Source organism: Salmo salar, chromosome ssa14, assembly GCF_905237065.1.
Source record: "Salmo salar chromosome ssa14, Ssal_v3.1, whole genome shotgun sequence".
Taxonomy (NCBI): Eukaryota; Metazoa; Chordata; class Actinopteri; order Salmoniformes; family Salmonidae; genus Salmo; species Salmo salar.
Genome location: NC_059455.1, coordinates 93226488 through 93251683, shown reverse-complemented (window position 1 = coordinate 93251683; position 25196 = coordinate 93226488). Strand labels below are relative to the sequence as shown.

At 41.5% G+C, this 25196-nt stretch overlaps 2 protein-coding genes, 1 non-coding gene and 1 pseudogene across 4 annotated transcripts; 2 read left to right on the top strand and 2 right to left on the bottom strand.

Moving 5' to 3' along the window:
• The first annotated feature begins 1406 nt into the window (after nt 1-1406).
• LOC123726603 (putative uncharacterized protein DDB_G0271982) lies at nt 1407-1921 on the top strand (annotated as a pseudogene).
• Nucleotides 1922-8289: 6368 nt separating this feature from the next.
• Nucleotides 8290-12493, top strand: LOC106570666 (E3 ubiquitin-protein ligase PPP1R11). Its single transcript, XM_014143136.2, has 3 exons — nt 8290-8606; nt 9373-9481; nt 9590-12493. Exons 1-3 carry the CDS (start codon nt 8529-8531, stop codon nt 9754-9756), a joined length of 354 nt encoding a protein of 117 aa, XP_013998611.1. The 5' UTR covers nt 8290-8528; the 3' UTR covers nt 9757-12493.
• A 72-nt stretch (nt 12494-12565) lies between these two features.
• Nucleotides 12566-18010, bottom strand: LOC106570658 (uncharacterized). 2 transcript variants are annotated; one of them, XM_014143129.2, is made up of 3 exons: nt 17338-18010; nt 15458-17111; nt 12566-14517 (listed from the first exon to the last, which is right to left on the bottom strand). In XM_014143129.2, exon 2 carries the CDS (start codon nt 16415-16417, stop codon nt 15500-15502), a length of 918 nt encoding a protein of 305 aa, XP_013998604.1. In that variant the 5' UTR covers nt 16418-17111; nt 17338-18010; the 3' UTR covers nt 12566-14517; nt 15458-15499. The 2 variants fall into 2 exon arrangements, with proteins under 2 accessions (XP_013998604.1, XP_013998605.1); XM_014143130.2 differs by having other exon boundaries at nt 17601-18010.
• A 1685-nt stretch (nt 18011-19695) lies between these two features.
• LOC123726929 (small nucleolar RNA Z195/SNORD33/SNORD32 family) lies at nt 19696-19778 on the bottom strand. The gene has a single exon (XR_006759039.1). It is a non-coding gene; the product is annotated as a small nucleolar RNA Z195/SNORD33/SNORD32 family (small nucleolar RNA).
• Between the last annotated feature and the right edge of the window lie 5418 nt (nt 19779-25196).

Genomic DNA, 25196 nt, shown 5'->3' with positions numbered 1-25196 from the left:
ACAGAACCCTTACTGGAACAGACAGACAGAACCCTTACTGGAACACACAGACAGAACCCTTACTGGAACAGACAGACAGAACCCTTACTGGAACAGACAGACAGAACCCTTACTGGAACACACAGACAGAACCCTTACTGGAACAGACCGACAGAACCCTTACTGGAACACACAGACAGAACCCTTACTGGAACACGCAGACAGAACCCTTACTGGAACAGACAGACAGAACCCTTACTGGAACAGACAGACAGAACCCTTACTGGAACACACAGACAGAACCCTTACTGGAACAGACCGACAGAACCCTTACTGGAACACACAGACAGAACCCTTACTGGAACACGCAGACAGAACCCTTACTGGAACAGACAGACAGAACCCTTACTGGAACACACAGACAGAACCCTCACTGGAACAGACAGACAGAACCCTTACTGGAACAGACAGACAGAACCCTTACTGGAACACACAGACAGAACCCTTACTGGAACAGACAGACAGAACCCTTACTGGAACACACAGACAGAACCCTTACTGGAACAGACAGACAGACAGAACCCTTACTGGAACACACAGACAGAACCCTTACTGGAACAGACAGACAGAACCCTTACTGGAACACACAGACAGAACCCTTACTGGAACACACAGACAGAACCCTTACTGGAACACACAGACAGAACCCTTACTGGAACAGACAGACAGAACCCGTACTGGAACAGACAGACAGAACCCTTACTGGAAAACGCAGACAGAACCCTTACTGGAACACACAGACAGAACCCTTACTGGAACAGACAGACAGAACCCTTACTGGAACAGACAGACAGAACCCTTACTGTAACAGACAGACAGAACCCTTACTGTAACAGACAGACAGAACCCTTACTGGAACAGACAGACAGAACCCTTACTGGAACAGACAGACAGAACCCTTACTGGAACAGACATACAGAACCCTTACTGGAACAGACAGACAGAACCCTTACTGGAACAGACAGACAGAACCCTTACTGGAACACACAGACAGAACCCTTACTGGAACACACAGACAGAACCCTTACTGGAACAGACAGACAGAACCCTTACTGGAACACACAGACAGAACCCGTACTGGAACACACAGACAGAACCCTTACTGGAACAGACAGACAGAACCCTTACTGGAACAGACAGACAGAACCAAATATAAAAATAGAATATTGCTTTAATTCATTAAGAAGATGGATAGTTGTATGATTCTACTAATGACAGTGGAAAGCACTTTCAGACAGAAGACAGAAGAGAACGAGAGTGAGAGAGAGAATAAGAGAGAGAGAGAGAGAATAAGAGAGAGAGAGAGAGAGAATAAGAGAGAGTGAGAGAGAATAAGAGAGTGAGAGAGAATAAGAGAGTGAGAGAGAATAAGAGAGAGAGAGAGAGAGAATAAGAGAGAGTGAGAGAGAATAAGAGAGTGAGAGAGAATAAGAGAGTGAGAGAGAATAAGAGAGTGAGAGAGAATAAGAGAGAGAGAGAGAATAAGAGAGAGAGAGAGAGAATAAGAGAGAGAGAGAGAGAGAATAAGAGAGAGAGAGAGAGAATAAGAGAGAGAGAGAGAGAATAAGAGAGAGAGAGAGAATAAGAGAGAGAGAGAGAGAATAAGAGAGAGAGAGAGAGAATAAGAGAGAGAGAGAGAATAAGAGAGAGTGAGAGAGAATAAGAGAGTGAGAGAGAATAAGAGAGTGAGAGAGAATAAGAGAGAGAGAGAGAGAATAAGAGAGAGAGAGAGAGAGAGAATAAGAGAGAGTGAGAGAGAATAAGAGAGTGAGAGAGAATAAGAGAGTGAGAGAGAATAAGAGAGAGAGAGAGAATAAGAGAGAGAGAGAGAGAATAAGAGAGAGAGAGAGAGAATAAGAGAGAGAGAGAGAGAATAAGAGAGAGAGAGAGAGAATAAGAGAGAGAGAGAGAGAGAGAATAAGAGAGAGAGAGAGAATAAGAGAGAGAGAGAGAGAATAAGAGAGAGAGAGAGAGAATAAGAGAGAGAGAGAGAATAAGAGAGAGAGAGAGAATAAGAGAGAGAGAGAGAGAATAAGAGAGTGAGAGAGAATAAGAGAGAGAGAGAGAGAATAAGAGAGAGAGAGAGAGAATAAGAGAGAGAGAGAGAATAAGAGAGAGAGAGAGAGAATAAGAGAGAGAGAGAGAATAAGAGAGAGAGAGAGAATAAGAGAGAGTGAGAGAGAATAAGAGAGAGAGAGAGAGAATAAGAGAGAGAGAGAGAATAAGAGAGAGAGAGAATAAGAGAGAGTGAGAGAGAATAAGAGAGAGAGAGAGAATAAGAGAGAGAGAGAGAATAAGAGAGAGAGAGAATAAGAGAGAGAGAGAGAATAAGAGAGAGAGAGAATAAGAGAGAGAGAGAGAGAATAAGAGAGAGAGAGAGAATAAGAGAGAGAGAGAATAAGAGAGAGTGAGAATAAGAGAGAGTGAGAGAGAATAAGAGAAGAGAAAAAGGGACCTTCTACTGACTCTTTCATGTCCACACTTCCTTTAGAAACTCCTGTCTTCGCTTTCCTCGTATCCTAAACATCCTCCTCTCCACCACCGTCTGAAAGAAAGACTAGAGGGTTGGACACGTTTTTATATTTAGCTTGAAAGAGAAGAGAAAGATAATATAGATAGCCAGGTCAGAGAGACATACCTGTGTTGCGATGCCTGCATGGTCACAGCGTAGTACCCACGGAACTTTGTAACCCTGCATCCTGCTCCTGCTACAACCACACATTCAATCAGAAAAACAATACATAAAACAATAAGCTCAGACAGTTCTCAAATGACTGACATAATTGTATATGGTGACTTCAATCAAACGTGTACCATTTACATTTCAGCCGAACAAAAACATCTCTATCCAACGGATTCCATTACTGTTGCTGAGAAGAATAGTTACTAGCGAGCCAGTGCGTCCTCTATGGCCACTGTGAGGTGCAGCGTGCCAGTCACATTAGGTGGAGGGATACACATAAAAGAATGGCCAAGGTGCAGCGTGCCAAGTCACATTAGGTGGAGGGATACACATGGAGAATGGCCGAGGTGCAGCGGGCCAGTCACATTGGGTGGAGGGATACACATGGAGAATGGCCGAGGTGCAGAGGGCCAGTCACATTAGATGGAGGGATACACATGGAGAATGGCCGGGGTGCAGCGTGCCAGTCACATTAGGTGGAGGGATACACATGGAGAATGGCCGGGGTGCAGCGTGCCAGTCACATTAGGTGGAGGGATACACATGGAGAATGGCCGGGGTGCAGCGTGCCAGTCACATTAGGTGGAGGGATACACATGGAGAATGGCCGGGTGCAGAGGGCCAGTCACATTAGGTGGAGGGATACACATGGAGAATGGCCGGGGTGCAGAGGGCCAGTCACATTAGGTGGAGGGATACACATGGAGAATGGCCGGGGTGCAGAGGGCCAGTCACATTAGGTGGAGGGATACACATGGAGAATGGCCGGGGTGCAGAGGGCCAGTCACATTAGGTGGAGGGATACACATGGAGAATGGCCGGGGTGCAGAGGGCCAGTCACATTAGGCGGAGGGATACACATGGAAAAGGAACGATTCACAGCATGTGGCAGTCTGTTCTGTATGGGAATGAGAAAAAAACAGGCATTTGAAAATATAGCATTATTATAGCATTATCACATACAATGTTATTAGATTTTTATTACACTTTATCATAACATTTACATTTACGTCATTTAGCAGATGCTCTTATCCAGAGCGACTTACAAATTGGTATGAAGGATTACTTAAACCTATCCCAGGTATTCCTTAAAGAGGTGGGGTTTCAGGTGTCTCCGGAAGGTGGTGATTGACTCCGCTGTCCTGGCGTCGTGAGGGAGCTTGTTCCACCATTGGGGTGCCAGAGCAGCGAACAGTTTTGACTGGGCTGAGCGGGAACTGTGCTTCCGCAGAGGTAGGGGGGCCAGCAGGCCAGAGGTGGATGAACGCAGTGCCCTTCTTTGGGTGTAGGGACTGATCAGAGCCTGAAGGTACGGAGGTGCCGTTCCCCTCACAGCTCCGTAGGCAAGCACCATGGGACAATTTTAAAGTATGACTTATAATACTCTATTCTCTTACATGGATCTCTGGGGTGAAAAACCCTTCTTTCTCCCACCACTGGTACCAGCTTGTCACCACATATTCAGGAGTGGAGGATGAAGGGAAGGGCAAGGTGGTGTTTAACAAAGGGATGGTCAGGGTGAATAAGAACGGACAAATTTATTTAGCGAAGCCTGGCAAATGAAACAAACCGATGTTTAAAAAGACTGACGTACAGCCAGATGACACAGGACAGGACTAGGGTGAGAGTCCAGGAAATACATGACCTTTATTTTCCCCAGGAGGTGGTGAAGCACTGTACACTTTCCTCTCATTCTCACTCCAGCTCATTCCTTGATCTTCTAAGAAGGCATGGATGTAATATCTTGTCAACTTTCATGTAAAAAATGTGAAAATAAGTAGCCTAGATGTGTAGGGGTATGTTATGTAGTTTACAATATAAGAGTCTTACTGTGTAGACGGCTCCTTCTCTCTCCTCCACCTCTCTTTCTCAGCCGTGGGTCCGAAGAGCAGGAGTTGATTGAGAAGAGGGTTTCCCTGTATTGTGAGAACACAGCCTGCGTGACCATGTCCCCCACACTGTGTGTACCCCTCTCTCTGCTACCCTCAGACAGAGGACCTCCACATCTCCTGCAAAACAAATTGGAAGGACTGTTGTTTAGTTGTTCAATTGGCCATTATGAAAGGGAGTTGCAATATACACTGAAAAATATATATAAATGCAACGTGCAACAATTTCAAAGATTTTACTGAGTTACAGTTCATTTCAGGAAAACAGTCAATTGAAATAAATTCATTAGGCCCTAATCTATGGATTTCACATGACTGGTATGCATCTGATATGCATCTGTTGGTCACAGATAACTTAAAAAAAGGTAGGGGCGTGGAAAAATGTAGGGGCGTGGATCAGAAAACCAGTCAGTATCTGGTGTGACCACCATTGGCCTCATGCAGTGCGACACATATCGTTTGCACAGAGTTGATTGTGGCCTGTGGAAGGTTGTCCCACTCTTCTTCAATGGCTGTGCAAAGTTGCTAGATATTGGTGGGAACTTGAACATGCTGTTGTACACGTCGATCCAGAGCATCCCAAACATGCTGAATGGGTGACATGTCTGGTGAGTACGCAGGCCATGGAAGAACTGGGACATTTTCAGCTTCCAGGAATTGTGTACAGATCCTTGAGACATGGGGCTGTGCATTATCATGCTGAAACATGAGGTGATGGCGGCGGATGAATATCACGACAATGGGCCTCAGGATCTCGTCACAGTATTTCTGTGCATTAAAATTGCCATTGATAAAATGCAATTGTGTTTGTTGTCTGTAACTTATACCTGTCCATACCATAACCCCACCGTCAGCATGGGGCACTCTGTTCATAACATTGACATCAGCAAACCGCTCGCCCATACGACGCCATAGTCTGCCATCTGCCCGGTACAGATGAAGCCGGGATTCATCTGTGAAGAGCACACTTCTCCAGCATGCCAGTGGTCATCAAAGGTGAGCATTTGCCCGCTGAAGTTGGTTATGTCGCTGAAATGCAGTCAGGCCAAGATCCTGGTGAGGACAACGAACACACAGATGAGATTCCCTAAGACGGTTTTTGACAGTTTGAGAATAAACTATTTGGTGTGAAAACCCACAGATTCATCAGCTGTCCAGGTGGCTGGTCTCAGACAATCCCACAGGTGAAGAAGCCGGATGTGGAGGTCCTGGGCTGACGTGGTTACATGTGGTCTGCGGTTCTGAGGCCGGTTGGACGTACTGCCAAATTCTATAAAACGACATTGGAGGCGGCTTATGGTAGAGAAATTAACATTCAATTCCCTGGCAACAGCTCTGGTGAACATTCCTGCAGTCAGCATGCCAATTGAACACTCTCTCAAAACTTGAGACATCAGTGGCATTATGTTGTGACAAAATTGCACATTTTTGAGTGGCCTTTTATTGTCCACAGCACAAGGTGCACCTGTGTAATGATCATGTGGTTTAATCCGTTTTTTTATTTTACCTTTATTTAACTAGGCAAGTCAGTAAAGAACAAATTCTTATTTATAATGACGGCCTAGGAACAGTGGGTTAACTGCCTTGTTCAGGGACAGAACAACAGATTTTTTTTTTACCTTTACCTGGGGGTTTGGTCTTGCAACCTTTCGGTTACTAGTCCAACACTCTAACCACTAGGCTACCTGCCACCCCAGTTTCTTGATATGCAGACAATAAGTAAATACAGACAATACCTGCACCTTTTCAAAGAGTGTCGCTCTGTCACATAATTATGCAGAATTTTCATACAATGACCTATGGTGATTGAGTGCTACAAATTCCAGTGTAGACCCCCTTTCTGTGTTTACAAACATTGCCACACGAGGGCGATGCGCGCAAGTTGGTGGTTAACTTTTATACTTAAAAACAACGCTGTAATTTCAACCAGAAAAATTGCTCTTTGGCTAATACTAGCTGTTGCTACAGCCTATTATTTCAATGAGCGTTAGCATTCTAGCTAACAACTGCTGCCTCCAAAATAGTTATTCTGCAAAGATCACAACCAAATATAATCTTAGCGACTGTTCAATCAAGAATCAAAACATCCTTGTACGCGTATGAGAGCCCCCCAACAGTGATTTTTGTTTATAAGTAATAAAAACGTAAAACTAAGCTATGTTGAATGGGTGCAGATGACTTCCGCATCTGTATTTAGTACGTGTGACCCTTCAACTACGACCTAACGGAATATGAATTTGTGTTCACTATGGTCCCCTGATTGACTGACGACCTGCAACTGGACATGGGATCAAAGTTTTATTATTATTTTTTATTAACAACAAATCAATACAGGAAGTACATGTGGGAACACAAGTATATATAAAAAATATACAAAGGAGAATTGTGCTAAGGGCGGGGCTAGGGGGTAAAATATCACATTACACAAGGCCCTTAAGGGACATACAGACACATAATTCTAACAGCTTTTTTGTTAGTAGGTTATTTAATTGTCTTAAAATACAGTTCAATTTATTTTTGTAAGGTAAGAAAATTTGTTGTTTTTTGTTTGTAAATGTACATTTGTGAATATGAAATTTGGCCAAAAGAATAATTAAATTAATTACATAAAATTGTTTCAGCTTATTTCTATCGTAGGTAAAGAATCCAAGCAGTACATCTCTCCACAATAGTGTAAAATCTTCATAAATGTGTTCAATTATAAATCTACTGATGTCTTGCCACAGTTTTCTTACATGAATACAATACCAAAACAGATGCAACACCGTTTCTGGGTGGTCATTACATAAGGTACAATTTCAGTTTATGTTTTCCTTAAACTTCTTCATATAGTGGTTGGCAGGATAATATTTATGAATAATTTTTAACTTCATGTTGGTTTGCAATTATAATGTTGACAAAGTTCCAGTGAAACTTTCTGCTTTTCATCGGCAGGTTTTCTTGTCATGGTCCTTAATTTATAAGCATAATTTTTTTCCACACAGATATTATATATGGAATAATCGGGACATATTGTATAAAAATACCTCTTTGTTTTTAGAATATTGGTTCCGAAATAATATCCTATTGGTGAGCCAACTGGTAAATAATATCCTATTGGTGAGCCAACTGGTAAATGCAGAGGCTCTTTTACTTATAAGGAATTCTTATCACTTTACAAGGTCCCCGTAACACCTAATAATTTAGCAATTGTTTTAGATTGCCATTCCCTCAGGTGTTGCTTTACTATTCAGGAACGTGTCAAGACCTGACCCTCAGAGCCTACCTTCCGTTGACCCTGTTGACTCATCAGTAGGAAAGATTTGTTCCTCTTTTGGTCCATTCAACAACAGAGCGATACGAACCTTGTTTCAGCAGGATGTTGTATCTATACCTTACGTCATGCCTTATTGGAACGGATTTATTGATAATATCTGTTGGACCAAAGTTTGGATGTTGCCACACACAAACCTACTTGTTAACAAAATTAAGGAAGTTTCATTTAAAATTATTCATAGACATGGGATCAAAGTGCCGAAGTGTTAAACATTTTTTGTATATTATAATTATCTTCAGTTCATATTTGTTTGCTTTGTAAATACATTTGGATTAATAAGAGATTTAAAATAAACCGTTCCCTTGATAATTATGTTCGTGTCATTTATTAACTAGCTAGCTACAACAATCGATGTTTCCGGCGAACACGTTTGCGTACGGAGCTACCGGAAGTGGTCCGTCTAGGAATTACTTCCTCCATATAGCCAATATTTTTTATTATTTTCAACAACAAAAAATCTGATACAGCTTCTTGCCGAACATCCAACGACAACGAATCAGTTTAGTGTTGCCGAAACAGGGTGGTTGTTGTTCCTAAAACAACGTTGACGTTTGTTGACGGCTGGCGCGACCTCAATACCGCCAAACTTAACATCATCAGGATGGCGGAGGCGTCAGGTACTTCTAACGAGACGATAACGGAGACCATTCAAGTAGAAACCCCGCCACCGCCTCAGCAGGTAAGCTAGCTATAGAAACCCCAAATAATTAGCTAAGTAGTAGATACAGGAAGATAACGATAAGACTGTTTGGAATCGAGTCCAATATGCATGCAGAGGCCGCAGTGGATTGGAGCAAACTAGCTAGTTATCTAGTTACAATAGCTAAAGTAATCCATTATTAGCTAAAGCCAGCAATTCCATGGTAACGCGGCATTTATGCAGAGTCACACATTTTTCACTTTAAAACGTATACCAAACAAAAGTAATTGATTTCAAAGTTGAACAATAAAAACCGAGCGAAGATTTGAACGTATTTCTTTCTGTTAGTTACCAAACTTTGCATTTGCACAGTTTTTCCAGTAAATGTTTTATTTATTTACTGTGTAACGTTAAATGGTTCAAAGTAGTCATTGTGCATAAAGTTGTATGGTTTATGTTGTCAAACTTTGTACAGTTTGTACAGTTCTTCCTGTAAAATTTTCTGTGAAAATTGTTCAAAATAGTTATTGTGCATAGAGGTCTATGGTTTGTTCAATTTTGAAATTAAAATATCTGAGTCTTGGTGTAATTCCGTTACCATGGAATTTCCCCTTACTAACTAGCTCATACAATCATGGTTCAATGATTTGATCGTAGCTGACAAGTGTAGTACATTACCAGTTGTACCAGCCCATCAACTAACTAGCAAATGTGATGTTGAATGACTACATGACATTGTTGACAAGAGAAACACCATATGCCTGTATGAAGGTGAAGCTTAAAGTCTCCTGTTTGTGTCTCTCAGGAGGGACGTAGCCTGACCATCAAGCTGAGGAAGAGAAAGACTGACAAGAAGGTGGAGTGGTCCAGCGACACAGTGGACAATGAGCATATGGGAAGGAGGTCCTCCAAGTGTGAGTATTTATTTCACAACTCCCTCTGTTTCTAGCTGTTTAGATGCACTTCTCTGTTATGCAATTGTAGGTATTATTGATGACTGAGTATTTCTGACACCTTCACAGGTTGCTGCGTCTACGAGAAACCCAAACAGTTCGGAGAGTCCTCCTCTGAAAGCGAGGGAGATGACGAAGGCTGTGGAAGTGCACACTGCATTCTAGGACATGGGAAAGACGGGCATGGACACAGTGGAGGGGGTGGGGGGAACTCTGGAGGATCACATGCCCATTAATGATTAAGAGTGGAGACTGGGGGTTACGACACATACTGCTACACACACACTCTCATTTAGTTCAGTCACTGCAGTACTGGGAGGAAAAGGGATAGATACAGATTAAAAGAGAGAGAGAACAAAGGAAAGAAGACAACCTATACACAACCTGTTTGATAAGAAAACGGGGTGCTGTTGAGAGTTCATTGTATATATTACAATCATTTTTCTTTTTATAAAGAGTACTTTTCCTTATTTGTCTAAATACTTGATTTTACTTATGTTGCAGTATCTTAGCCTGTGTGCCAGACAGTCTGTTCCTGCTTGTCAAACAAGGATTTGGAAAGATGACGATGTAACATTGTAGAGAGCTGAAATAGTCTGGTACCCAGACTACTACTAGGGAGCGAGTTCCAAACAACAGCCTATCCAGGGCTCTCCAAACCTGTTCCTGGAGAGCTACCATCCTGTAGGTTTTTGAAGCTGGTTGATAAGCTGAATCAGGTTAGTTACAACTGGGGTTGGAGTGAACCTACAGGAGGGTAGCTCTCCAGGAACAGGGTTGGAGAGCCCTGCCCTATTCACTATATAGGGTCCTGGTCGAAAGTATTGCACTTTAAAGGGAAGAGGCTGCCATTTGTGTTGTAACCTCATATCTTTTATCTCTACTTCAAAGTAATGAGTACTCCATGAATACTTAAACAGCAAACAGTCTTATTTTATGGACACAATGTTGTACAGACAAACAGTAGTCTATCGGTAACATTTAAAGTTTAGGGGAGTATTTAGGACACTATTTTTAAGGAAAAGCTAGTCTTGTTTTTCTTATTTTCATGTAACGTTGCTGACATGACCTTTTAGTTGAGGAGTGCAGTGAAAATGTGTTGATGCACAATCCTCTCCCTGCCCTTTACAATCCTCAGAAGTGTTGAGTACATTAGTCTCAGCACTTAAAATAACAATAGAATGGATGGCAGATTGCCTTAAATTCTGAGAAGATGTTGTAAAAATGTTATTTTGTATTGATGAGGTTGAGGTGAGAGAATGTCAACATACCAATAATCAGAAGAATCTTAAAAACCTTGCATATGCAACAAATGTATATACAGATTATATACACTGAGCTACAGAAGTATTGGGACAGTGACACATTTTTGTTGTTTTGGCTCTACTCCAGCACTTACAATTTGAAATGACACAATGACTGAGGTGAAAGTGCGGACTTCCAGCTTTAATTAGAAAGTGTTTTCATTCATATCGGGTAAGCTGTTGAGAAATTACAACACTTTTTGTACATATTCCTGCCATTTTAGTGGACCAACCGTATTGGGATAGATTCACTTAAGTGTATTAAAGTAGTACAAAGTTAAGTATTTGGTCCCAAAGTCATAGCACGCAATGACTACATCAAGCTTGTGACTACAAATTTGTTGGATTCATTTGTCGTTTGGTTGTTTGAGATTATTTTGTGCCCAATAGAAATTAATGGTAAATAGTGTATTGTCATTTTGGATTCACTTTTATTGTAAATAATGTTTCTGAACACTTCTACATTAATGTGGATGCTACCATAATTACGGCTAATCCTGAATGAATCGTGAATAATAATACGTGAGAAAATTAGACGCAAATATCATATCCCCTCCGCCCCCCCCCTAAAAATCCACACTCCTGTTATTGTAAGGGTGAGAGGTTAGCATGTCTTGGGGGTATGATATAAAATGCTAACCTCTCCTGTTATTGTAATGGTGAGAGGTTAGCATGTCTTGGGGGTATGATAGAAAATGCTAACCTCCCCTGTTATTGTAATGGTGAGAGGTTAGCATGTCTTGGGGGTATGACATTTGTGTGTCTGTAACCCTCAAATTAAAGCTGACAGTCTGCACTTTAAGCTCATAGTCTATGCATCATTTTACATCCAAAGTGCTGGAGTACAAAGCCAAAGCAACAGTTATGTCACTGTCCCAATACTTTTGTAGCTCACTGTATATTCTTTAATTCATTAATCCCTCTGAGAATGAATGCACCGGGCCAACATTGGCACTAACTTCAGCTGCATGCTGGTTGGTTAGGAAGAAAAACAATTGCCATTTTAAATCAGTCTTTGTATCATATATATATTTACATCCATTGTACCCATCTGCTGTGATCTGCAGATGAGAGGAGATAAATGCCATTTATTTAGTGCTGCTGTGTACTTTCGGTACTACACTGAACATAAAGTGGGACAAAATGTAGTATACTGCAGTCCAGATCATGCAGTTCAACTGAAAGCATGGGAGAAGGAGAGTTTTTGAATGGATAGGGAGAAGGTGCATGATGAATTTCTGGCCCAAGCTGTGTTCACGAGTGTCTCAACTGACCAAATGTCACAGGCCATTTCCCAATACTCCTCGCATCCTCTCTCCTCGTCTCCTCAAAACCCAATCGGAGGAGACGGTTAGAGGGGTGGGACCTCTGGCTTTCTCATCCAATGGATTTTGAGGAGAGAGGACGTGAGGAGTATGCAATTGAGAAAAGGCCAGTGTCTAGGGCTATATCCTTTGTGGTTCCCAACACGGTAGTACTACTTAAACTGTACTTGATCTGTGACAACATACACTATGTATGATGGACTACATCCAATTTCACCATACGTCACCATTTTCTATTACGGATACACACATACAATGTTCCTGTACTGGTAAAGCACCTTTCTGTACATAAAATACATCATATGAGATCAGATTTAATGTGAATAAAAGATTAAATCACTTTGTCCAAGTGTGTTACATGAGTTGAACTTGAGGTGTATGTCATAGCACAAAGAAAGATTCTTCAAGGCTGCATGGAAATTAGAATATTGGTTTATTATGTTAGTTCTGGACCTCCATCTCCCAACAATCTCTCCTACAACACTGATAGTTCAGGCCATGGGTGTATTCACTAGGAACCATTACATAAGCAAACAGGCCAAAAGGGGGAGACTACCAGAACTAATTTCCATTGCACAATGTTTTTCTACGGTGTGCACTAATGAATAAACCCCTGGATCTCCCATCAACCCCACCTACAAGACCGTTCAGGTTTCCAGGACTGTACCGTAGTTACCTCATCCCACTGTAGGTCAAGACAGAGGGATACTGAATTAGTGGTTTGTAGCCATGGCGACCAGTCGAAATAAGTCAAATGACCAGGACACATCCAGGGATCTGCTCTGATGTTATCAGTGAGGTTATTCTGGTCTCTCTTTGTCCTGCTGCCAAAAGTATGAATCCTATTGACGGAGAGCTCCCAATACCTGACACATGGCCTTGGATGCTTCCCAAATGGCTCCCTATTCCCCACATAGTGCACTACTTTTGACCAGTGCCCATAGGGCTATATAGGAAATAGGGTGCCTTCTAGGATTAACGCACCATATGAGATAATGTCACTCTTCTCATGGCATTTTTTATCTGCAACATTGATCAATGTTTGGCTACTGAACATGGCCATGGTGGATTTTCATGTGATTGTTTTGCTACCTTATTATTTTTGAGAATCAGATTCTCGAGTCATTTTGACAGTGATCCAGCACTTGTCTGGGACATTGCACATTCTCGTTACAAAACAACATCTTTCTTTATAATCAACACATGGAGTAACAAGTCAAAATGTGACAAAAACACACAAGAGATAAAAGGCAGAGAGGAATTGCAGATATGGTGTCACTGTTTAAAGGTCTCATTATCAGTACACAACGAGGGTATCATATAACGTTCTGCATCACTGTGAAGTTTTGATAGCTGTATCTGTTTTGCTACGATACAAAAACGATCTGAAAAAGGCCATTGTAGAAACTAGAACATTCTTCAAAGCTTTCATGATACAGGGGCACTGTGGGTAAAAACCCTCTTCCGCATGCATACTGTAGATTGTGGCTCATGCTGAGGAAGAAAAAAACCTTGCAGGTAGAATTTAGTGTTCCTGAGCTTCACTGTTGGTTTCTATGGGATTGTGCAAAACTTGCTACTGGGTAACTGCACAACCAAGTTTCATATAAACACATGTTCTTTCAAAAAAGGGTTACCATTAAATGTTTCTGGTCTGTAAGTTACCTTTCAATCAGGAACCATATATGTGATAAGACAGAGAAATAAATAAATGTGTTCAATTTGTAGTGTACTATTAACAATATGATTATCATGGAGAAAGACAGGGATAATATACTAAGTCATACTTGTAAAGTTAAACTACCTACACATGCAGTATTATGGCACAGGAAATAAACAGAAAAGGCTAATACACCTTACATCCAAAAAACAAACTGAAAGAAACCTATGAAAAAAAAGGTGCTGGTATCTGTCGAGTAGATATTCAAAAGTTAATGTGAACAAAACAAAAGAATCCCTCTTGCCATGTCTAATAAAACATAATTGTATGAATTTGAGTATCAAAAGAAAAGTACTTTAGGGGGAGGGAAACTCATATGAAAAGGCAGAAGAACAGAACTGAGAGATGACAACAGTGTTATCACTGGGCCTATTTGACCAAGGTTGTAGTGGACGTGCTTTGCCTCAGCTCCAATGAATATCACAGTAGTGAGGTGAAATGTAGCGTAAAGTCCTTCAGCCTCTCCCTCTCCTCATTGCACACAGTGTCAGCTGGGCTCAGCTCTCTTCACGGGACTGTCTATGCATTGATAGGCTGTCGAAACGTAACTTCTCAGTCCCTCCAAGTCAGGGTCTCGAAACAACCCCCTCCCCCCCCACCCACAAACATCCCTCTTCCCTCCAACTTTCCTCCATGTCAAAGGATTTCCTGTGGGAAAAAAAGCTAATGATCAGTAAACAGTTTGTGGTTCAGATGCTTTAAAATAGCCTAAAGCTAACCATAACAAAATCATATGGGAAGGTCATTAGGATGACAACAGCAAGAGAAAAACAGGAGATGAAAACAACTTAAACGGTCAGCTTTAAAAGTCTGGGTTGTATTCACTAGGCAGAAAACGGAGGTAAACGTACTGAAAGAGGCAAGGACAACATGACCTTGCCCAAAAATAAACGCTTTTTGTCATGCACTTATGAACAAGACCCTATTACATGGACAAAACCATCACTTTATTCCCGTAGGGCTGCAGTTTGTGGCTATTATAGCAGCACCCCTTCAGGCAAATAAAATCCCATCCTTTCTTCATACATAACTGCTCTCTGTGTAAACTGTAATGACATGTCTTTCCCCAAAGCCATAGATGTATCATTAGTTCATGCTGGTTTCACACAACTTGGAAAATGTCACAGTTCCTTTTCTCTGGTTGCAAGATTAAAATAGCTCAAAGCAGAGCAGCTTGTGGCAGGCTGTAGATTAAAATAGCTCAAAGCAGAGCAGCTTGTGGCGGGCTGTAGCCTAGCAGTTAAAAGCTTTGGGCCAGTAACCGAAAGGTTGCTGGTTCAAATCCCCGAGCAGACAAGGTAATATGTGCCCTTGAGCAAGGCAAATGACCCTAATTGCTCTGGATAAGTGTCTGCTAAAATGACCCCCAAAAATCAAAAATAAATAAAAAAATTGTAGGAGGTGCAAACATTGCCAACCTAGACAAGAATCTGAGTTTACACTAAAAGCACAATACTTTATTTTTTTTGCATTTCGTTAACTTGAAAACTCACACTTGACATCCCAAGGATTGAAAACTGCGCAGATCAGGACTGTGAGAAAGACCAGAAAATCAAACAGAGAGAAAGAGAAGACTGAAAGAACTTACCAAAACAAACTTTCTTTCAGGGATCATCTTTCCTTTGATGTATTATTTTGTAGTCAGGTACATCTCTGTAACTTCCCCGTCATCTCCCACTTCCTCCTCCTTCTCATCTTCCACCTCCTTCTCCCCTTTCTCTTCCTCCACCTCATCTCCCTCTCCTAAGATCACACACTGCCGGACGCTGACAGAGATGACCAGTGCTTGCACGATGCCGTACACCAGAGCAAACTGTGGAAGATACTCCTGGACCAACCAGAGCAGTCCTGCCATTCCAACAGTGGAGACAAAAAACATGGCCATTCCATGGAGCCACAACTTCAGTCCTCCTTGGACCCCTAGAACCTCCAGGACCAACTTGGCAGGGGGGGACACAGTCCACAGGAAGCCCACCACCAACAGGTCAAACAGGTGGCGAAGGAGGTTGAAGCAGATCTCATAGTGTTCCGGAACTATCTCCCCATTCCAGGCACGTGCAAAGAACCGGAAGGCTGATGAGGAGCTCGGTGTGGGAGAAGGTGGAGGGGTTCCATAGTCAGAATACTCCCCATCGTTGTCAGAGTCCCATCCTCCACCGATACATTTCCTCTGCTTGAGCCCACCAGGTTCAGCTGCTCTTGGCCAGAGGAAGTCGGAGGACGCCAGAACCTTATTCCACCATCTGGAGCCACCATGTTCTCCTTTCCCCTCAGCCACCAGCTTGCCCTCGCCCAGATCTTCAATTTCCAAGGACTGTATTTTCTCCTCACTTGCTTCCCAGTACTCGTCAATCAATGTTGTTTGGTCACCTGCTTGCCTTTTCTGTCCGGTTCCCCAAAACCATTTTGTTAACCCTCCCAAGCCCCAGCTGCCTCTTGTCTGCCCCTCGTCTTTCATGGTTTTGTCGGGTGCTACTTTGCTGCCCCAGGGCCGGTAGGAGACAGCTGGACGCATCCAGCCCCAGACTCTTCCTACTACAGCTGTCATGTCAGCTCCCTTAGTTTAGTGCCCTTAATTCTGTCTGGATTTTACACTAAAAGACTAATGAAGAATGTACTAATGGGTTAAACTGTATATTATTTCTATCAGCTGTAAGATTTTGTTAGAGTATAGTACATTAGATGAATGAGTCAAATTAACTCTCTCCTTGCCAGTAGATATAAACAATAAGAGGGTGTGCACCTCAGGACATGAGACCTGTAGGTGTGTTCAATGTTATATGGAAACCAACAATATGGTCCCTACACAGCGCAACACCAACGCCCAAGGGAAAATTCCAACTTGAGGTACTAGCTACATGTCTTCACCAAATAGACTTTCACCTTGCTTTAGCCAATTTTGCTCTTATAACAGTCAGTGCCATACAAATAAACCATACCAAAATACAACTTGGAGTAATACAAATAGCTTAAAATTGAATCCCTAATCTTTACACTGTAGATGTAAAACTGGCTCTTTTAGTCTATACATAAATATACTTGGCTACAATATTTTCAGGTACTTTCTGAAGAACATGTCCAACCTACTTTACAGGGTAAAGACGTTCTTGTTTAGTGGAGGAACGTAGCAAGCCAATCTTAAATCTGACAATGTGTTTCTCTTTAGTTCCTCAGCCTAAGGATACAGGAAATATCCGTATATCTTCAAATCAAACTGAAGATAGTCTGTTCCACTTCTTGATCTGGGGAGAGATAAAATAGGAGTCAACTCGTTGTTACAACATAGCTAACCAACTTACTAGTTACGATTTTTAACATTAGCCAGCTAAGAGCTAGATAATCTTACAATACAATCCCTGGCAAAAAAAAGTTACATTCATCTAGTTATCTATATTTAACGGTAGTCTTGTTAAATTGTTAGACAGTTGTCACTCGAATCAAGTTGTGAGTTGGAAAAGCAAAACTCACCTTGTCCCCTATGACAGTTAGCGAATCAAGATCCGACAACGTCCACGTAGCTATCAACTTACTGGCAAAAGTAGGTTCATTTGAGTGCCAAACGTAATGAACTGTTATCTAAACGTTGTGGATGCATCCACGTAATCGACTGGCATATTTTACAATGTCGTCCATACGATATTAGCTAGACGTTTAATCCGAAAACAAACAGCCAAACTCGCCGATTATCTGCAGTAATTGATGCTAACTAGTTAGCATACAATAGAACGCACCTGGAACCGGAAATAGCTGGCATACCTCCGAGCCGAGTGAAACCAGCAGAGGAACGATTTCTGTACCAAAGATTTATATAACCCTAGTTAGGTCATGATCCGTCTTTCCACTGGGAGGAAATTAACCATAGCAGGCAGAGTCAAACACGAGCTGGTGAGATCCTAGTGGTGCGTTCTAGCATTTATTTGCATATCACCGTTTAGTAACGCCTAATCTGTGGTGTGCGTGCGCAATAACTCAATTAGGCCATGCACGCCTTCTAAACGCACTAGATGTTTATTTTTTTACTTTGGCAAAAGGTCTACAAAGCCCAGTCCTGTTAGATTCTTGTTTCGGAAATCAAATTGTACGAAGAGCAAATGTGTCATCGATGAGAAAAGTAGCATGATCTTGCCCAAAATTCCACCTCCCATCACCAAATTTGGTAGTGAGTGGAAACGCTAACCGGATGCTTCACATTTACACATCCGGTTATGTGCCATTGTTCTGCATATACCCCAGTGGATGACATGGCCGTTGTCGGCTGTTATTGGTTCTTATTTGCAGTGGCTTAGTCCTACTGCTGGTAATTGATAAACCAAACTTTATGACTAAATTAAAAACACGTTAGATTGCATTTACTATTCATGTGAAACTTCTGCATTGAATGCTTTAGCTTTGGTTAGTAACCTCTTACAGGGGCAACCTTACGAAGAGGTATGGTTGAGTGTTAAATATCACATTACACAATTAGCAAGCCCACCCCCCAGTCAAAAACAGTACAAGGATGCCTATTCATTATTTTTTTATTCAAACACTACAAGCACAAATTGAATGATAAGTGGCAATTGACTTCCAATTATATATCCTTTTTATATCAGCAGTTGTCAAAAAGTCTTCTCCTTTGGTAGGATCGTGTCCAAGAACACATATCACCAACAAAATTCCTTGATTGTCGTCTAGCCAACTTAAATTGGTCCACAGCAAAGTCTAGTCCAATCAACTAAATGCTTACTTTAAGCATTTCACAACTGAAGCTCTTGAAGAAACTCCAAGTCCTATAAAAACAAAAATGTCAGTTAAAACCACATAGGATGATTAGGAACTTATTGCAATTTGTTTATCCTGTGTCAGTGTATTGAAAGAGCTTAATGGTAAATCAGAGACGTAAATGAGTATATTCATCAAAGACACAGCAAGGAAGCAGTCGCCTTCTGTACTGACCGGTCAACATACACAAGTAATCCTGGCGTCCGCAGTCTGGGCAGGGCAAAGCAGCAACACTCAACCTAAAGAAATGGAAAAGCAGCAATTACTCCCTCCATTACAATGTACATATGAAAACATCTAACCAATTGGATTTATCAGCTACTCAGTTGAAACAATATATTAAGGGTAACATCACTTGCAAAACCAACCAATAGCATCTTACCAGTGCAAGTGATCATGTAGTGAATGTTGTCAATATGACAGATTCAAGACTACGTATTGACATGCTCTTGATATTTGACATTTGTGTCTCAGTGCGCTGCGAGAAAGCTTCAGTTTAAATCAGTAACCGAAATAGCAATCATAGACGCTACAGGCATTATCCCATAAAACAATTACACCAAAAACGTGAATTTCACAACATACAAAGTGTGAATGTCCTTACATTTGTTCCAAAGATGTAAACACCCAACAGCCACCTTGTGGCCTGAAAGCAGAGAAATCATGATTACATATTGAAACATGGACATGTACACAGAACCACTATAATATCCACTGTCTCAGATGGTAATGTGAGTTATCATAGTAGTTACTCAAGCAATGTATGTTAAGCAGCATCACCGACAGCTGTAGCAAGTTATATTAACATAGCCAGGTCTACATCATGATGTAAGTACACACGTCAAGTGACAATCCGACTGGATAATGATCAGTCATTAGATGGTACTAATTGATCAGAATAAGTGACTTCATAACTCACCCAGCAGAACTTCCGTCGCCACAATGGCAGCAAGTAGACAAATTAAAATTGCCCCTGCCATCGAGCAGCAGTACCTGGGAAAGTAAGAGCAAGACTTAAGCTATTTGCTACAACCTGAGGTTCAAATGATTCAACAAGGTTGCTTTTATGTCTCAGATGGTAGTGCATGTAAAGTATTCTCATGGTCGTTAAACTCAAATACATTACTGTGGTAAACATCACTGACAAGCAAAAATATGTACTTGGATAAATACATTTAACTACAGTTTAGGGCATTGATTCACAGCCACTGGTACTCTGAGCCACAAAAAGACCTCAATGAAGACTAATTTAATGCATAACACATTTCACATAAAGGGGTAAGAGCCTTCCAAGAAAGTATCCACAATCATCTCTAGAAAGTAATGAAAAGCATTAGAATCTAAAGGAACTTGATGGCATGATACCCCTGTATGCATTTCCAGAGCATAGTGACGTGAACTTCATGATAAACTCAGACTAGTCTAGATAATCATTAATGCATACTCTGATAGATCTAACAGGGCTTCTGTGCATTACTCTCACCGATTGGCTGAACACTTGCAGGAGTTGCAGTCTCATTGCGATCCAGCTATTTCTTCCCACAGCACAGAAGACTGGAGACAAACCTCATGGAATCTGAGCATGCAGCGTTAGAGAAAGGAGAACGAGTTAACACATGACATTCTGTAACTGTATAGTGTGAATAGGGGTTATCAGAACCAAAAGCAGTATGTCACATTTTAGCATAGTTTGCAAAACCAATCAATGATTCATTATATTTAACCAATAACTGAGTTGATAGTAAGCCATTCTGATGGCCACTAAGGATGTAAGTAATTTTATTTAACTAGGTTAAGTCAGTTAAGAACAAATTCACATTTACAATGATAGCCTACCCCAGCCAAACCCTAACGATGCAGGGCAAATTGTGCACCACCCTATGGGACCCCTAATCACGACCAGTAAAACAGCCCAGGATCGAACCAGGGTCTGTAGTGATTCCTCTAGGACTGAGATGCAGGAGTGGGTACAATTTGTGTTATGTTCCAAAAAACAAAGCCAACAAACGCATACAATAGTAGCATTAGAAATTCACCTAGCTAACTAGCTGCCTAATAGGTATCAACTCACCAGGTAGTTTACGCTCAATAGACAGACATTTTTTGGGAATAAACGTAGTGAGTGAAAAACGTACCAAATTGGCCCACTCCCTACCCGGCATCTTAGCCTGCCACTATACAACGTTTATTGCGTTGTTAGTCGGCAACCTTGTTATTTAGGACGTTTTTTGAACGTTAGCCAAATAAAACCGACCCAGATGCAGTGTCTTAAACCGCTGCGCCACTCGGGAGTAAGTCATCAGTACTGTCCCGACAAGATAACATGGTTAACCAAATGATTGTTGAGCAAGCTTGGAACATCGTCCTACACATTTACACTTCAGTCCCCCAAGTCCAGAACAGACATGGGGGTGCGCACAGTACTACAAGGAACTCTATTCCACATCAATTAACTGAAGCAAGCAGTAAAATTAAACTTAGATACAAATACAACTTATGGAACATGGGGGACTGAAGAAAACGGAGGGACATAAGTCACATGCATACACATGGATTGCCGAGTTTATTGTAGATAGGTGGTAGTGGCCTGAGGGCACACTAGTGAAATCTGAATCTAGTGTAATGTTAATTTTTATAACTGCCATAATTTAGCTGGACGCCAGGAAGGGGATCCATAATACAAAAACACGTTAAGTGTGGCCTTTAGCATGCAAAATGTACAGAGATTACGACATTAATTACCGAGTAATACACAACCTTTACGGGCGGTACGCATACAACAATGGATCTTACTTCCATGACTGATTTATTTGTCAACCTTATGATGCCACAGAAAAAAATAAAACTCACCATCAAATGATGACTACTGCTTGAAACGCCCGTCCACTTCCCTGAGACAACCAAACATGTATTAGTTCGTTCTCTTTCAACTCAAAGGTAACGTTAGTGAATGATACATCAGAGGGAAGTGTCTCAGTGCACTGTGAAAGAACATCACTGTAAATCAGAGACTCTAGTCTAGTAAATCATCATAAACACTCCAGGCACATTTCATTATTCGTGTGATTTCATTATTCGTGTTAACTTTGCACCTCTTCCGTGCATTCGCACATGGTGTTGCTGCTCGCTAGCTAACGTTGGTAGATAACTATTTAAATTTACCTTGCAAACTTCATGTGACCTGGGCAAACTCTCAGCCACACTCGCCGTCTTTATAAAAAGCATTGCCAACCCATTTGGGTTGTATTTTTCCTGACATAAACGTAATGCGTGTCTTCATCTTTCGCTCATGTGCCTACACCACCTATTAAAGCGTCTTGACTGGAGAGAGGCCTGGTGAACGGGGGCGCGTTCCATTTATACGGCTGGGTCCTTCAAGTTTTACGGCTAGCACATATACTGCCTGTTTTTATATTTTCATTCATACATATCCCATAATGATGTTTAGATACGATATTATAACGTCTATATTTCCACGTTTGTTTTCAGATAAATATTTACAAGGTGATAAACTGGAAAATATAGACAATTTCTGAGATTTCTAAACCTTCCGACAAAATACTTATTATGCGCACTAGGTGGCGTATTTCCCAGTAAATATCCATGACAGGCATACAAACCACACCCTCTGGCGCGCCCACTTTTATAGATATAATGACAAAATACAGGTCTCTCCGCCTTGACAATTTATTTTATTTTTTATTTTATTTCATCTTTATTTAACCAAGTAGGCTAGTTGAGAACAAGTTCTCATTTGCAACTGCGACCTGACCAAGATAAAGCAAAGCAGTTCGACACATACAACAACACAGAGTTACACATGGAATAAACAAACATACAATCAATAATACAGTAGATGAGGTAGATTGGATGGGCTATTTACAGATGAGCTATGTACAGGTGCAGTGATCTGTGAGCTGCTCTGACAGCTGGTGCTTAAAGCTAGTGGGGAGATATGAGTCTTCAGCTTCAGTGATTTTTGCAGTTCGTTCCAGTCATTGGCAGTGAGCTGAGATAAGGCGGGGCTTTACCTAGCAGAGACTTGTAGATGACCTGGAGCCAGTGGGTTTGGCGACGAGTATGAAGCGAAGGCCAGCCAACGAGAGCGTACAGGTCGCAGTGGTGGGTAGTTTATGGGGCCTTGGTGACAAAACGGATGGCACTGTGATAGACTGCATCCAATGGAAGTCAATGGAAGTCGTTGTCCACAAAGCGGCACTAGCTCCCATCTATTCTTTGGATTGGTGGATACATTATTGCCGTGGTGATATCTTGGTGGGGGCGCATGCTGGCAAAGCCACTACACAACACTAAACAATACAATACATTCATTGCACTATAACGGTGACAAAGCGATGCCCACAAACAGTTAGGGCCTACATAAAGCTGTCCCAACAGCAGAGTCCCAACCATAGTACCAGCGGTCTAAGGCACTGCATTTCAGTGCTAGAGGCATCACTACAGACTCTGGTTCGATTCCAGGCTGTATCATAACTGGCCGTGATTGGGAGTCCCATAGGGCGGCGTACAATTGGCCCAGCGTCGTCCGGGTTAGGGTTTGGCCGGGGTAGGCCGACATTGTAAATAAGGATTTATTCTTAACTGACTTGCCTAGTTAAATAACGGTAAAACAAAAAAATGTATAAGTATGGCTGACTTGCTTAAACAAATGTGGTTGGTTTCTACTGACAATTGAGATGTAAAAACTATGGCATAAGGGGACGACAAGCGGATAAGGGGTAATCCATAATTTCGACATGAATGAGCTAGGACGGACGTAGTCAATATAAATATTTGTTCAGCACTTTTGAAATGTACAGTGACAGAATTCAGAACATGGGCCGTTCTTACAGTATTCTCCCTGTACACCAAGTCAGAACCATAAGATAAATAAAGAGGGCGTATAAGCAGACAATGAAAGCTCTTACAATATTCGATGATTACATTTCTCAAAAACAGGTTATAGGCTGCATGTGCACCACAAGTCAGAAGAATAGGCAAAATTAAGAGGTGAAAATAGACCAAATTATTAAAGTGAGGCACATGGGCTACTAACAGCTTACCACACAACATACACTTAGTATTACTTTCTTAGCTACAGTATACATATCTCCCTGGCATATTACATAATTTATGCAGCAGCATACAAGACATTTTTGGATTCACCGTGTCATCAAAGTCTGTAATTCTCTGGATTGATGGTGCTTTCAAGACAACTGGGAACTAAAAAAAAATTGAATCATGATGTCATCAGTGATCTTCATATAGTAGCTCTAGAAAGAGGCGGCAGGTAACCTAGTGGTTTGAGTGTTGGGCCAGTAACCGAAAGGTTGCTAGCACGAATCCCTAAGGTATTGTTAATGTTGCGACAGTTCGTTTCTGGTAACAGAACAAAATAGTCAGCACATAGTAACTTCTGATTTAGCTGTACTTTAATTAATGCAAACACGTGTATGGTAAATGTGTCGTTCGTATACGGTCTCTCTGTGACACCTCGCAGGGCAAAACAGAAGAAGAGGACGACACCTCCTTTGTTCTCTGTTTTATACTGAGAGATATTTCCTGCTCAATGCTGGCCTGTCCGAGGGAGGAGGAGCGTGGTTTAAACTTGCTCCTCCTGTCGTCGGCGTGTAGGCTGATCCCAGCGTCGTGACGCACTTCCTGTTGCCGGTTGTAGTTCTTCTTGTCTTCAACAGTTGATTTACTCGTAGTTCATGTACTTAGCATAGCTTCCCCAGTATATTATAAAGGTTATGCATACCAATAGCCAGTTCAACCCTAACAGTATAAATCTGTCGTTCTGCCCCTGAACAAGGCAGTTAACCTGCTGTTCCTAGGCCGTCATTGTGAATAAGAATTGACTTAAAACTCTCTGAGATAGGCGTCCTACTAGCGGGACAACTTCCGGTGAAAGTGGAGGGCACGCAATTCAAATAAATAATCATAAAAATGATGGATATTAAACATTTAGGTACATACAAGTGTCTTATATTGGTTGAAAGCTTAAATTCTTGTTAATCTAACTGCACTGTCCGATTTACAGTAGCTATTACAGCGAAAGCATGCCATACGATGGTTTGAGGACGGTGCCCCACATCTAAATATCTTTCCACCGGCACAGGTTTCATTGAGCTAGGCTGAAACACCTGCATTTTGGAGCTGCCTTACTCAAGAAAACAAAAAAGAGACCATGTTTATATGTGGCTTTATTAACTCAATGATATAAACAGGCCCTGCCCCGAATGACGGGTAGTCACTGCATTATTGTAATCCTTTTCTGAATATTCGATGGGGGTTATTGACGTCAACCACCTGAATTAAACTAGCCTCATGTCATGAATATGCATAGCCATCTGGAGACAACTCTGATATGTAGTGTTTTTTTCTCAAATTTGCCGGGATGTCACGTGTCCTACTTACGTCAGTATGCTCGTAACAACTTAAGCATTACGAAACTTATATTCGATCAAATAAACCTCAAGTAGCAAATAAGCCATTATTTTTTTTTGTTTACCAAATTCGACACTCATTGACCGACATACAAAAACTCCATGCTTGGAGGGCTT

Excerpts from the sequence above, each read along its gene's own strand:
- LOC106570658 (XM_014143129.2), bottom strand. The coding sequence starts at position 16,417 with ATGACAGCTGTAGTAGGAAGAGTCTGGGGCTGGATGCGTCCAGCTGTC.
- LOC106570666 (XM_014143136.2), top strand. The coding sequence starts at position 8,529 with ATGGCGGAGGCGTCAGGTACTTCTAACGAGACGATAACGGAGACCATT. Across the intron at positions 8,607-9,372 it reads CCCCGCCACCGCCTCAGCAG|GAGGGACGTAGCCTGACCAT; the intron begins GTAAGCTAGCTA and ends TGTGTCTCTCAG. Across the intron at positions 9,482-9,589 it reads GGGAAGGAGGTCCTCCAAGT|GTTGCTGCGTCTACGAGAAA; the intron begins GTGAGTATTTAT and ends ACACCTTCACAG.